The 16,209-nt window shown below is 29.7% G+C and overlaps 1 protein-coding gene across 1 annotated transcript in view; it reads left to right on the top strand.

Moving 5' to 3' along the window:
• LOC123292383 (proteoglycan Cow) overlaps nt 1–16,209 on the top strand; it is a 519,906-nt gene that overhangs the window by 365,495 nt on the left and 138,202 nt on the right. Inside the window, exons 3-4 of the mRNA XM_044873060.1 lie at nt 5,624–5,726; nt 8,023–8,190. Coding sequence (XP_044728995.1) covers nt 5,624–5,726; nt 8,023–8,190 — 271 coding nt within the window. The remainder of the gene's footprint in view (nt 1–5,623; nt 5,727–8,022; nt 8,191–16,209) is intronic.

Here is a 16,209-nt window from a genome sequence, read left to right as displayed (position 1 = left end):
AATATGTCTGTTAAATATAAAAATTTAAGTGTCATTTCGAAAATGATACCGGTAAGTTTTCAGTAACTCTGTACGATTGGTATGATTTATTAAAAATTAGATGGACATCCACCGGTTTCGCTGGGCTTAAACGTAAAGACCACTGCGTTATAGACTACGCCTCTCTTGCTCTCGCTTATTACCCTTCTATAACACTCGAAATAAGGGAAGGGATTGTTTTACACAGGTAAAAAATATGTACAGAATTCAATTTTTGTAAATTGTACATAGTATTGATTCATTGAGTGTATCAGACAAAGAGTAACAAACAAACGTGCAAACATCCTTACTTTCAACAGTCAAATTTAACTGTCTTCTAAAACTTAAAAATGCATTTCACTAATTCGATACTCGATTAAAAAATCAAGTTTCTTAATAATCAAACTTACCTCAAACAATTATCCAAAATGCAAGAAAGAAGATATTATCTCTTCGGCGATATTTTTTCCCAGTCCGTATAAAAGGCCAAAGCATTTACGTTCTTAGCGTGAAAAAAACATAAAAATGGCATCACACTGACGTGCGAATTAAACATTAACATGGTAAAATTCTAAATATAGAAAATATATATGTCAACCACTTTTCATATAAAACTTGTTAACTCTACTTCAATAATATGCCATGGTGGAAGACTATGTTTTTCAACAATAGACTAGTAAATTTTATGTTTTAAAGCTATTTTGTTCAATTTTTTTGCTCTAACACATAATACGAACGTTAATTTAATTTTCTCCAATTACTTTGACTTAAGGCGATTCGATACCAAAACGAAAGTGTTATCAAAAAACTGAAATTTTTTGTATCAATTAATGAGTATTTAATGAGTCTTCTGTATTTGCAAGTAGATTCTCTGTACGGCTTACGATGAATCAAAACAAAACAGCCCCTTGGTGGTATTTAAAAAAATCGTAATAAATGTTGGTTTTTAAGTCAATAAGTGTCTTTAATAATGTTATCGTTTACATAAAAAACGTTTTTGGTAAACACACTAACTTTGATAGTCAATTTCCTATAACCCGTTCCGAGAATCGATATGATATAAATTTTCCACAAAAGGCGTATAAAAAGGAGGATTGAGAAATAAAATTTCAAATTTATTGTATCATTTTCATTTATGCGGTTTCGAAATATCATAATTGATACGAAAGTGCCTAAGTGCAGATTAATTTATTGGTTTTGTTGTTGGGCTTATCCTGTTATTTATTTGTTACTATAAAATTTAATACAAGTTAGAGGAGTGAAGTGAAAGACGCTTGCAAATTGGAATAGTAAGAATTCTTTAAATAAATACTTCGTTCTTTAAATACCACGATACTCGATATAAAATTATATGTCGTTTTTAATGGTTACCCAATCAATATTGTAAATTCTATCCACCAAAAATGCCAATAGCGTAAAGAAATTAGGGATACAACCTCCTTTGAGAATGTTTCTGAAAATAATAAGTGGGCTAGAGTTATATTTAATCACCATAGCCATAGCAGGATAGATAGAATTTGGAAAAAATCTGAGATTAAAGTTGGTTTTACATCCCCGAAATTGAACCAAGTCTTGGATCCAACAAGTATCTAAATTTCTTGTTCAAATTGTGATTAATTTTATTTCGATATTTGGCGGAATGTAAGTCTTTTGTATATTTTTTAATTATAATTTTAAATAATATTTTTTAATATACAATTTTATGTCGAGTATCGTGGTATTTATTTAGATAATTATGTCCCAACTCGAAGCCAACTAAAATGTATCCTTATAGTAAGAAAGTAGATGGTGTAAGATAGTGTCACATGTGTGATGCAGTGCAGAGCGCAAGGCATCTCCTAGAACACTTCCCAGGAGTTGGGGGAAAACAAAAGCACGATGGTCATTTTTGACATCTATTAGGTAGGGTAGATTTCCAGTATAAAAACAATAGTTTTATTTCCTCCGGCAATTCGCTAATAAGCTCTAAATTTAAATAGGAAGGTCCATCTAATTTCAGATTTCAATTTTTTCCCCAATATACGATCGTGTTACGATTAGTATCATATTTCAGCGTTATTCTGTATATTTAGAATTGACTATAGTTATTGTATGTTTCTGCATATTGTATTATAATGCATTCATTGAATAATTTAGTTTCTAGCGCAACCTTATCTTATTTTAAAATTATCGTTGTCTTATCTTTTTTTAAATAATGTGACAAAATTGTAGTTCACTTATCGACTACTAACTTCGACTCAGCCAACGAGAATTTTAAAAGGTTGCGCTAGAAACTAAATTATTCAATGAACGTAGTATAATACAATATGCAGAAACTTAAAATGGCTATAATCAATTCTAAATAAACGGAATAACGTTGAAATATGATATTAATCGTAATACAATCGTTAAGCTTGTCACCTCATGAAACTATATGGTTCAGATGTTGGTATAACACTTGCTCACTCAGAATTTATTTTATATATAAATAATTACCACGCATTTTCCATGAAAATGTGTTATGGATATGCTTATGCTCACATGAATTATAATAATTATAGAAAATTCGCCAAAATAATCAAATGTTCTCAATGTGTAGTAGTAAGTAAATTTATTGTTAAGAAAAAATTTCATACAATTTTTTACCATTGCATTCAAAATGTATAATTGAATGCATTTCACGATTCAGAATAATACATAGTAAAGAAAGAAAAAATAAAAATAAATGTATAAAATTACTAAATTAAATTAAATTTATTTTATATAATGAAAAATGGAATTGGATCCAGAGATTGACATTCTACAAGTAGGTGAAAAAGGTTATCTATCTTTCCCTCGATCATATATATTGCAAATAGAGCCACTTTTCAATTAAAATATAATATTTTTTGAGTACACACTGAAACTTGATCATTATTTGAAGTCCCAAGTTGACTGACTGCTCTTATTTTTTCAAGACTTACTTTCAATTTTAAATAATCTTCGCCTTCATAGCTATTTTTTATGTCTTGAAACATACTACAGAAGTTGGAGTTAATTGCTTTTTCAAAATTTCTTAAATTAGCTTTGGTTTCATAGAACGTTTCAAGTTCCTTACATGTTCTCAATGTGAATCCTCAGATGATACTCGAATAAAAAGCTCCTAGTTGGGTTTACAGCTGCATTAAAGTTATCAACATGTCGGTGCTTCAGCTTGTGACACTCAAAAATCTCTAGATGAAAGTAAACTACTTGATTTTAAAACTTCCCCTCGTAGAAAATAACAAAAACGGGATGCTTGCAAACGGGATGAACGGAATCCTTAAAATAATATCTAATAATTGTTATTCGAAACACAACAAAAATGGATGATTTTTTCATAGCAATATGTTGCTGCATTTTCACATATATTTTAACATTCTATTCCAATATTTGTTCATTTTGTTTCCTATATGGATAAGATGTTAAATCTAAATTCTACTTATAATACTTGGAACGTAGTGAAAGACATCTTTACAGTATAGTGAACATTATTATTAGAAAATCATGAGAAAGTCGTCAAGATACTGTCTAGGCTACTTCAATGCAATTTTTAATTTGTCTTTAATCCTATTCGTGTAATAAGAAATTCGAAAAGTGTAATACAAGTGTTTTGTAAATCTTATCGAAAAATTCAGTTTATTTTGTTTCCCCAACAACACGGGAGAGATACATGCTATACTTAATGGCTAAATGTAGAGATGATTTTACGAAATTAATCGTAGTTGGGCTATCACCAACTTCGGAGGTTCTTTTTCAACGTTAATTAACATAAAAAAGAATTGAGTATCACAATGAGAAAACAGGTTTTAATGACTTCACCTTATGAAGATAAATAGAAATTTTGTCTAGAGCTATAAATCGAAATAGTTCCTAAGTCAACATGTGGGCTTATCCTGGTTCGTCGCCAGATTTTTTTTCTCACATATTATTTTGTGTGAATAAGAAATCTAGCAACAGGCTAGGACAGAGAGATGACCTCTAGGACAGCAAGATTAAAAATTTATTTGTTTTAATTAGTTTTTCATGTAAATTTACAATTGAAAATGGTTTTTCTAAACTATAAATTCAAACGGTAGTGACGCCAACACTTCGTTTTCGTAACGCCATCGCACGGAGTAATGATAAAATAATATGAATAATGATAAAAGGTTTGTCTCTTAACTGGCTTTCACTAAATTACACCGCAAATTTCCATAGAGACCGATTTACTCACAGACTGAACGGTTGTAAATACGTCACTACCGTTTGTTTTTCTTCAAAAATATAATTATTTCTTTCATAATAGGGAATATTCATCTATTTTTTTAATTTTTTTTTAATTCATTGTTTACACCGTTATAATAAATAATGGCGTTGAACAATTTTGGACTAATTTTTGTTTTGTCAAAATCTTGTTTCATTTATACCTAATGCCCATAGCAAATCGAGAACCTATTCTTCGTATGTTCTTGATGCTTCATGTAAGCTTAATCCAGCATTATAATCATGTGACCCACATAGCGAAAATTCGAAATTATGTAAAAAATTCCCATCAGGTTGAGAAGAGTGTACTCGACGTTCATAACTGTAACGAGATTAATAGATATTTTTTTATTTCGAACGCACACTACTCGTATTTATTTTTTAAATCACATAACAACTGACTCTCAATAACAAAATATTGTATATTATTTGTATTATATATATTTATACGGGGTGTCTTTTTTAACTTGACATATGCGTGGAACTCGAAAACTAAGTTTCATCGAGGAAAATGCTTCAAATGAAAAAGTGACACATCTTATACGGGTATTGAATTCAAGTTTTCCGGTCTCATTAAAATCTTCCTCTATTTCGTAATTGGCAAAAATTAGACGAACACTTTAAATTAGAAAGTGGTTCTTTATAAAAACATTTTTTGTTTGAAATTTTTTTTTTTTTTTTTTGTAAACCGGATAGTTTAAACAGTAATTGACAGAAAAAAGGGTGCGAGTCCTGGGTCGAGTGTATTTTTTTTTCAATTCTCTTTAATTAAGATTACTAGACAAGATATTTGTCAATTTTTAGTTTACGCCTGTATGTAGACAAGTTGTTAGGAAAAGGGCGCCTATACGATAATAGTAGAAAATAAATTTTTAGGTAAGGCCCCCACCCGAAAACAAAATAAAAGCCCACGGTTCTCACCAGTATAAATCCGAAATCCAGTGTCTATGGACCAAAATTTAACTCTAGGTTTTTTCACTCCATGCCTGTTTTCGGATAAATTAATGGTAAAATACGTCTAATTTCAAAATAAAAACTAATTTTCGCGTTTTGTCTCCTATATTTTTACCTGAACTTAAAATTCATATTTTCCTATTTTCCATAAAGCAACTTTCCTCCCTATTTAACATCGGCTGGTCTTTCATTAGTCTGCTTTTCATTGAGCCTGAAAACCTGGGTAAAGTTTAAGGTGAGCGCCTATAAACCAAATATTTTTGGTTGAAATATTTGGAATTTCTAGCATATTTCAACTTAAAAAAGACACTCTGTATATGTTGATATAAAACGTAATATATTTTGTTTTTTAATATTATAAATTGAATAGCGAAACATGAACATGAACATTTTTTTTTCTGTTTTCCAGATGAACGATGTCATTCATTGAACTGTAAGAAAAAGGAATTATGTCTACTCGAAGATGATTTCACTGCCGTATGTGTATCCAAAAAGGAATTACATAAAAATGGGTATGTGTTGTTTTTTTTTATCATTTGTTTATAGTTGTAGTGTGTATAATACCCATACGACAAAAAGCTGGCGATATTAAAGAAAAGCCTTTAGTGACTTTTGATCCCAACCATTAGAAGCTACAACACTTTTGAAATTTCTATTCAAACAATTTCTCTATATTATACCAAGTATTTCCCCAAATCAATGGTAAAGCTCCAAGAGACAGAGCTTTTAGAAACTCTTCTGGTTGAACTTTGATAAACCTACTCATTTAGCCCAGTTTTTTGTTTTGATTCCATTGAACAATTCTAGAAATAATTGATTAGAAATACTTGAATGAAGGATTTACATAACGGTTTAAATTAACTGGGGAAGGTAAGACAAGAAATTAATGTTTTTTTGTTTTTTCCTATTTTCTATTATCAGTTCTTAAAAGAACCATAAATAGATCTAGTGACTAAAAGGTTGACTTGAACAGTAATCTACTCACTGGTGATCACTTTAATATGATTAAACTAAGTATATGTATTTCCTTAATTTAATGATTATGTTAAATAAATATAAATTTTAACTCTAGCACATTTTGTCTGTTTAGTCTTTTCACAATGACTGTTTAATAAATCTAAATCTTAAATGTAGAACGTTTTGTCTGTTTAGTCTATTCACACTGTCACAAGTGTCCAAGAGATTAATCACTTCAAAGTTTTGATGCTGCTGAATATGTGCCAAGTATCTATCACTGAAACGTGCAATTTCATCACGCACTGTGGTAACTTCGAGACTTCGGTGAATATCGTCATTACGCACATACCACGGAGACTCACTAATTATTCGCAACACTTTTGATTGAAATCTTTGCACACTTTATTATTGCTAGCTAGCAATTCCCCTTAGCTGAATGCCATAGGCCACACAGGTTTAAGTATTGTTTTATACATTAATACTCTATTGTTCAATGATAGCTTAGAACTTTGACCCAAGAGCCAGTATAAATTAGAAAATTACAAGTTTAGCTGTTTTCTTTTCAACCAGATGCCAAGTAAGTCTTCTATGAAATCAAAGTGTATACCCAGATATTTGACTTCATTTGACTGTAGAAAACTGACACCGTTCATTATAACAGCTGGACACGTTTATCTTCTCAAAGTGAACGTTACTTGAACGGATTTCACCTCGGAAACTTGAATCCGTCACTTACTTGTCTAATTGTCTGCAGTTTTTGAGAAGCTGAATTTAGATTCACATCAGAGGATAGAATTGCAGTATTATCTGCAAATGTAGTAATTAAGTAATAAAACACTTTTTATGTGGGACTAGCCTTTTTAAAAATTTAGCAAGAATTTTACTAGCCATTGTTTCATTTCTTATAGAGATTTCTCTTATGCTCTATATTCTGAACAACCAATAGGTAATTTTAATCTGAATTCACAGTGGGATGAATTATTTTGCAGATTTTTCTAGATCAATTTGTAATATTTTTTCTTTTTTTTCCTACATCATATTTCATAAGTTTCTTTATTCATTCATTTAGTTTAATTATATCTGTTTCATGCTTTGAAAATTATTTTATCATGTTCTACCGGTCGCAATTTTATTCGTGGAACAATTTTTTTTCTTAGCCAATTTATTGTACCATAAATGTGGCTATGGATAATAGGAAATAATCCTGATGTCAAATTGGCCGTATTACCTCTAAAAATGTAAAATTAGTGTTGAAACCATGACAAAATTTGATAGTTGATTAACATTGATTTTAAAACGAAGAAATTATAAGCAATCAAAGATTGCCCATCTCCTTTTTGCAAAATAAAGTTTTATATGTAATCTATATGGCGATACCCACGTATGACGTCACTAGTGGGTATCTTCCTCTTTGTTTAATTGGGAATTTTAAACGTTCATTATGTTGCATACTAGTAAAGATATTGGAAAACCAACTTCACTTTTGTATTCGTGAAGTAAGAATTCTTCATCTAAAGGTCATAAAAAAAAATTTATCCGAAACCCTATTCCATTTATCATTTATTTTCTGGAAAAGATATATAATAAAAAAATTATGATGAAAAAACGTAGTGAAATCTAACCAAAAATATGTTCTCACATATTGCGTCCTACATTCAAAGTCTTTTTGCTTTTGTTGAAAAAAAACTTCCAAAGTCTTTTGTTTACTATGCAGAGTTCCAATTTTTAGTCTTTGTTCTTTAAGATAGGGTTTCTAATTTTTATACCTAACCTATTTCTATAATTTCTTATTTCCATAATTTATTCATTTTGAGATTATTACAGATATTTTATTAATTCAATTTTCAACAGTGACATCGTAATACCAAAAGCTAAATTATTAGCTGAGGAAGAAGAGGCTAAGCGTCGTGCAGCCGCTGCACTTGAAGATGACGACGACGATGATATGGATGAGGATGATGTATTTTATGATGCTGAAGAAGAGGATGTCGATGATCAAGAAGAAGATGTTAATGAAGAGTAAGTAAAAAAAATTTTACATTTTTATTGATTTTTATTTTATAGAACAAATTCTCGGTCAAGGTCTAAATATTAAAAGTAGAGTAACATCAGGATATTATACGGATCGATACAACCATGTCGTGCTAGTAATAGTTACACTATGTTTTATATAAAACGTTATAATTGCTGAATTACTTTATAACATTGGATAGTATAATATTTGAATATTTATTTTATTATTATTCTTTTTATTGAAAATAATTTAATCTCTTAAGGATGTATGAGCATGAAAACAATGTTTGATTTAAAGGCTCAATATTATAATAGGTAGAGTTTTACTCAAAAGAATTGAGGTTAAAATTTCAGCATAGATATCCATGCAAATTTTTAAGAGACAAATCATTGAATATCGATATAAAATACATTGGCTCTTATGGAGCAATATCGAAAAACGATATAGTTAGAAAGTTTTTGATAATTTTCACTTGGAATGAATGAAAACAAATTTAAAAAAAACTTTTTAATAGAAAGTAAACATATAAGCAATGGCATAGAAAAAAATAAAGTGTCTCCGTCCTTATAAGAGATATAAGAGCAGGGTAGATTTAGGGTTGAAATTATTTTGATCTTATTTTCCACTTTGATGATGGATTTTGTTATAACTGCATGAATATCGAAAAATAAGAATAAAATTTTTCGATATGTGCCTTAGTTTTCGAAATATCGATAACTGAATAATAATAATAATAATTTTTTATTTTCGATATTTTGAAAATTACGTCAGGCATAGAAAAATTGTATTCTTACTTTTCGGCTTATATCGTCAAGTTATAATGTAATTTATCATCAAAATTGAAAAAATATATTTTTTAAATTTGTGCACCCACTACCGTGCTTATAAATACATCCTTAACTACCAGACCTATTTAGACTGTTGGCTACCTACGGTGCTTGTACGTCTTATTTTTGAAAATTTTACAGTTGTAACAAGCTAAAGCCACTACTGGAATTCATACTTTCCATCTTCAGTTAATAAATAAATTTCCATTTTTGTCCCAAAAAATTGCAAGTACCTGAAACAATCAATGTGCAGCCCACCACCAAATTAGCAATAAGTAACATACACAATTAGAGTAATTTCGATTATCTAATTCATACTGACGATGACTACTTGGGGTCACGGATGATGACTACTCGTCGAAATACGTATTTATTTAATAAAAAAAAATCTAGGAAATTGGGGAAAAAATCGAAATTTATTTCGAAATATACAGATTTCTTTTACTATCTTTTGATAATATTTATGTCATCTGTGTAGTCTTTCTGGAGAACCAATCGATCGATTGAACTTTATTCATCATGGTTGAAGAGAAAATTTTATGCCCTTTCAAATTATGTATCAAAAGGTAGGGGTTGCAATTTAAAATTTGAATGTTGAGGTGGTTAGGGGTGAGGGGACGAAACCTAAAATTCTATAGGTACCTTTTTTGAATTTCTTCCTCAATATCTAAATCGAAGTGTTTTCATTCAAAACAATAATCACATCAGATCAAGAATTATTAAGATTGGATACTTTTAAAATGAACACACTGTATAGAACCACATATCTATAGTAAAGTAGCGCAAGGCCGGGCATTTAGTTGCAGAAACGAAGCACTGAAGTTCGAAAATTTATTGATTTGTAAGAAATTAAATTGATTTGTAAGAAATTGATGTATAAGAAATTTAAAATATGCAATGTGGATAATGGTAAATTATTCGGATTTACAATTTAATAGAATAAAATAGGCTTTTTTTGTAGCTTAAAAGGCAATAGATTTATTTCCTCTTAATTTTATGAAAATGTCAATACACCATCACTAATCATCACGAAAATTGCATTGTCTTATTCCCTTAAACCACAGCAAAACGCGTTGTGGGAACTGGCTTTCTTTTTGCATATTTTCAATCGTCTACTTCACTTTTGTGTTCATAATGATTGCTTGTCGCTGATATCCGTGACGCCAGAATTTGAAGGTTTTATAGCCAAATAAAGTGAAGATGAGGATTCACAATTCTTGATTTGCACTTGAAATTTCATACCGTGGCCATTTCCGCCATTTTGTTGGTTTGCACTTACAATTTACACTTTAGACCAAGTAATATACCGTAAAAAGGATTTCATTAGCTTTATTTTAATGCATTTAGCATAATGCTAAACTATCTTTCTAAACAAATTTTAGACGTAAACATTAATAAATGCATTCGTTTTATTACAATGCTGGTGTAGTATAGAGACAGATACATTCAGTTGTTATGTTAATGCGAAAATTTGGTAAAGAAGCAAAAAACAAATGATGAATTTTTTCGTTTTCATGGTAATACTTTCCTTAAAATTTACTTTGGAGTGGAGCCCCTCTTTTAGACAATTGTCTATTTATTTAAAATTATCCTATCGACTGGCACGGTTAACCCGTAACGAATTGTAAAGTCCGTTTTGGGATAGAGTGCCACTTTTAGACAATTATTTAAAAAAAAAAATCATTGTATTTATTATATTGTTGAGAATGTTAAGCTAGTTTGTTACCATATAAATCAATCAGCAAAATGTGTACATACAGAGAAAACCTTAGTTTTGAAATTGATGCAGTTTGTTGCCACGGTAAAAAATGTGATCAAACAAAATTACAGTCAGAGCGTTGTTAGGAATGAAAAATATACGAAATAAAACATAAAGAGAGCTGAGAGCTTCAAAAAATTGTAAGTCAAAATCTTGGTGCTACGTGCATCGTAATCGCCCCTGCTTAACTTCACAATATTACCATAATAATTTCATGTTTCTGTTTCATATAAATACACGAATAGACAACTTTGAAAATTTTTTATCATTTTAAGCACAGGGCGAGGGTAAAGAATGAGTAGAATGATCAAATATGCATAAAGTGCACCACCAGTCTTTTAAAAGTGGTTGCAATATTCCGTTTTAATTAACTACTATTTTTATATTCTGAAGTTTTACAAACTCTAGCAAAAACTAACAAAAAACAATTTTTCAAACGTTTAAAAAATTTAATATCAAAATAACTTTTATTATTTTTTTCAATATATACTGACTGTTTCTGTAGTCTACAAAAGTTATATATATTGATGTTACCATAGTAACAGATCTCCAACAAAGCTTTGCTGTAAACATAATAAATTGTTACTATATTTAGAAGCAGCACACAATTCTAAATTGTAAAACACTGTACAAACGACAAACACGTTTCTAGACTGAGTGTACACAGTTTATAAAAAGGCTCACACTCAAACTGATCCATTGTGTAAAAATCGAAATTTACTGTCTAAATAATATCTATAAATTTGTTCATTTAAAATTATTTCATTCGAGAGTATTTAGGTTTCAAAAAAAAAGTAAACCCTTATATTTATGAGGAATATTATTTTTCCGATTTTTGTTGGCACATTTTTCTTTACGTAATATTTCTATGATTTTGTAAGATATGGATTTCGAATGCTGAATTATGCATACATACAACAAAACATGTTCAAAACTACTTTTTCATGTTTTACTCTTTTCCTGTGGAAAAAATAAAAACTTTATTTGGTAGGAAAATTTTTATGCCATGTAATATATACGTAATATATAATCAAGATATACTAAGTTAAGTCCCAAGTTTGTAACGCTTAAAAATATTGATGCTACGAACAAAATTTTGGTATAGGTGTTCATAAAATCACCTAATAAAACCATTTCCGGTTGGCCGTCCGTCTGTCTGTCAACACGATAACTCAAAAACAAAAAGTTGATATCAAGCTGAAATTTTTATAGCTTGCTTAGAACGTAAAAAGTGAGGTTGAGTTCGTAAATGAGCAACATGGGTCAAATGGGTCTTGTAAACCGTTAGCGATAGAACAAAAGCTTATATGTCAAAAATGTTCCTTATAAAAAAATTAACAACTTTTGTTTAAAACATTTTTTCGTAAACATCACTGTTTACCCGTGGGGACCGAGACTAAGTTATAACTCTGGCTCGTTACCTTTAGTTTCAATTCCTTTAATAGCTAAGAGTACTAACACGAGGTGTAACTCTGACTCACTATCACGACGTGTGAGTTGCGGATCTCAACTCGGGTGATGAGCTGCAGACTCATGAGTGCTATAGATTGGGCGCGAACCTCACCAAGGTAACGGTCCTGCCTGCCTCGGGACTTTGGTAGCTGAGATGGAAGACACACTAGAAGTTTCAGCGCGCTAACTGGGCGTATCCCAGTGGCCTGCCCTATCGGAAGGGGGTCTTGTTGGGCAGTGTTTATTCACTGTCTGACCGTGGGGGTAAGGCTTAACAAAGATAGCTAGGTACCCCACGTACGACAAATACATTTTAATGTTTACCCGTGGGGGTGCAAATTAAGCGCAAATTGTATAGTATGTATTATATGGGAATATTAGTTACGTATGTGTGACATGTATGTGTGTGACAGAGTAATCAACACCATCTGTACATAGTATTTTAACAACTAACTCAGGCAATTGTTTGTTTTCACTTGTTAGTATAGAATTTAACGTTCTTCAATTAGTTGCCTACGACGTTCTTTGAATATTTTCCCAAATTGTAGTTTGGGATTATGTTTAATTTATTGACGTAATGTCATCTTTTCTGGCATCGGACACTTTTAATTCAGTTACCTATATTTTGTCAAATTAACAACTACACTTTTTAAACTTTGTAAGCCAAGAAATGGATCGGCTGTGCAGTTGAAAATCGTTATGCAAGAAAAAAATTATGATTTAAAAATATTAGGAATCATTATTTTTGTACGTACTGTTGTTACCACGAAAAATAATCAAACAAAAATAGAATAGAAAAATATTCAATTCTTTGTCAGAAACAAATTTCTACACTATTATCAAACGTATTTATACAAAAAAGAAAAGGTAGATAATTCTATCGAATATATTCGGAATACATTATATAGCAGTATTTCGAAGCTTGTAGTCGTCTTTGTGTGAAATAAAGAGATATTGATTATACACTAACTTTCAAAAATGAAAGAAATGTTTCGTACATTATATTTGAAAGACAATGTTGTAATTGTAAAATCTGCAGAAGGATATATATATATATATATATATATATATATATATATATATATATATATATATATATATATATATATATATATATATATACATATATATATATAAAAGCTTAAGTGACATAAAAAAAAGGTGGCGAAGGGTCACATATAATAATCCATAAAAATCGCTGAAGATAAGTACTTTAGAAGTCTAAAATGAATGGAATGTAATTTTTTTAATTTCAATGAGATTTTTAATCATCGGGTAAAATCATAATCTATATTGTAAAATATCAAGAAAATAAACTTTATAGCAATCTGATCAGATAATTCAATCGGTAACAACTTCATAATTACTTTCCCCAAAAAGAAATTTGCAGAGTTTTTGCAGTATGGAGTAGATTTCAAATCTCATCAGAGTAAAAGCCATAATCGTTTGAACTGATAGGTTTCAACGTTAGCTCTGCTAGGGCTACTTTTAAATGTTCAATTGATAACATGTATTGAATTTAATAAATTATTAAATAATATTTCGAAATTTTTTTATGGTTTAATGTCAATTATTTCGAATTAATGTTAACGGATTACGATGTGTGCTTTTTATCACCTATAGCGGAAGCCACATTTTATATGTGACCGACAAAAACGTGTAGCCTGTCATGTATTTAACACATAAAAATTTCCACACTGAATGAATGCTTTTTTTTTATATGTTTCTAGTCTTCTATCCTGTTAGAAAAAATAATTACTTTAACGATAACAGAGCCGGACAAACAAAAATAGTGTATTAGATTTTATTCGCACTAAGGAATTTAATGTCCTATATATAAAAGTTTACGAAAATATCTACAATAATAATAATCATAGTAATATAACCGAAAAATACTGCTGTGACAACAAGAAAACTAGTCGAAGAAAATGGTCGTTGTTATCTGTCTACATTTATATCGGGTGTTTCAAAATTTCGGTACCTCTCCGCAATGATAAATTTTATATCTAGCAATAAAAACAATGCGATATTGAAACATCATTTATCTGTTTTGGACGCTGTGTTTACATCAAAACAATTAAATTTATCGTTTTTGTTTTGTAATAAAATATATGTATCTTCAAATTTAAAATTGTTTTCAGATTTGTACGAGCACCAAGGCAATTTTAGATTTAGGGTTGAAATTATTCGTACCTTATTTTCAACTTTGGTGATGAATTTTGTTTTAACTTAAAGAATGTAGACGAAAAATAAAAATACAATTTTTCGTTATCTACTTTGGTTTTGAAATATTGAAAGCTAAATAATCAAACAAAATTTTCAATTTTCGATATTTTGAAAATAACTCCAGGTATCAAAAAATTGTATTCTTACTTTTCACCTTATATTGTCAAGTTATAACATAATTCACCGTCAAAGTTTAAAATATATATTTTATTTCAAAATTTGTGTCCCCATTACCGTGCTCATATATCCTTAGTAGGACACAAAGGATTTGTAGGGTTTTAACTTTAACTAAAATAGTTTTTTTTTTTGTTAATTTCCACCGATTAGTTTTGGAGAAATCTCTGAAAGCATATCCGTTTTACCATCTTCCTTTATACCATAAAACTAATGTTAAATATGCCTATACTTAAAATTTTCAGAGTGTATTATATTATTATAGACTTCATATATAAAAATATCAAGCTTTTAATTTAAAATAACCTTGGTGCTCGTTCATCCTTAAAGGTTAAGAAAATTACCAAAATATTGTTTGCCATTTTAGAAAATTCACAATTGCGCAAAGATTCCAGATTCTTTAAACCACACATTTAAGTTAGAATAGCTTAAAACAATAAATTGTCAAACTGGCATGGTAAACTTAACCTCGTCACTCTATGATAAACAATATGGACACAAGTATTTTTCGTATTTCCGCTTCCACTGCTGTAGTAAATTTCTAAACATATATTTTATCAGCTTTTCCAATCTCCGGACCGGTATAAACAATTATATTTAAACGGTATTGAATACAGTTTAAAAATGCAAAATTTAACAAAATAAAATTTTTTACAGCTAAGGCTGACTGAACGAAGCAAATGTTTTTGTTCAGTATAATGGACACCAAGAGTGAAGAGGTTAAATAAATTAAACTAAAACTATTAAAATTACATCCTTCTTCAGCAAAGAGTTACTAAGAATGGTAAAGGCTAAAAATTTGAATTTCAAGGAATGTAAGTTAGCTAACGCAGCTCTTGCGCTACGAATTTATTATTCTTTTGTGAACTTGGTCATTTTTGACTTCTATTAGGTAGGATCGATGAACATTTGAAGAAATTTTTTCAAAATTTCATCATCACTTCAAAAACAATAGCTCCATTTCCTTCAGCAATTCGCTATAATGCTGAACGCTTTGTTTACTTCTGCTAACGTTAGACAATTCAAAGTCAAAAAATCAAAGTTCACATTTGTTTATTTCAAAACAACAGAGGGTAGACCAAAATCGTCTAATTTGTACCAAAAATATTAATTAATAGCCTTAGCTCCAGGCGTTTTTTTATAAATTCATTCAAACGTTTTTTTTTCTTAGGTGCTTTTTATTGAAAACAATTGATAACAAACGGATTTAATTGTTGAAATACCATGTACACACAGTGTTGATTACTCTGTCATATTTCACATACATACATGTCACACATATGTCACAAAAATTTGCGCCTAATTTGTGCTCTCACGGGTAAACAGTGATGTTTACGAAAAAATGTTTCAAACAAAAGTTGTTTATTTTTTAATAAGGAACACTTTTTTTATTTATGTTGCTCCTTTATGAACTCGACCTCACTTTTTACGTCCTGAATACGCTGTATAAATTCTTCCTGAGTCAGCTTGATATGTTTTTCGTTTTTGAGTTATCGTGTTGATAGACGGACGGGCAAACAATCGGAAATGGACTAATTAGGTGATTTTATAAACACCTATACCAAAATTTTGTTCATAGCATCAAT

Source organism: Chrysoperla carnea, chromosome 1, assembly GCF_905475395.1.
Source record: "Chrysoperla carnea chromosome 1, inChrCarn1.1, whole genome shotgun sequence".
NCBI classification, from domain to species: Eukaryota; Metazoa; Arthropoda; class Insecta; order Neuroptera; family Chrysopidae; genus Chrysoperla; species Chrysoperla carnea.
The sequence above is the reverse complement of the archived record's forward strand: the minus strand, read 5'-3'. Positions and strand labels throughout refer to the sequence as shown.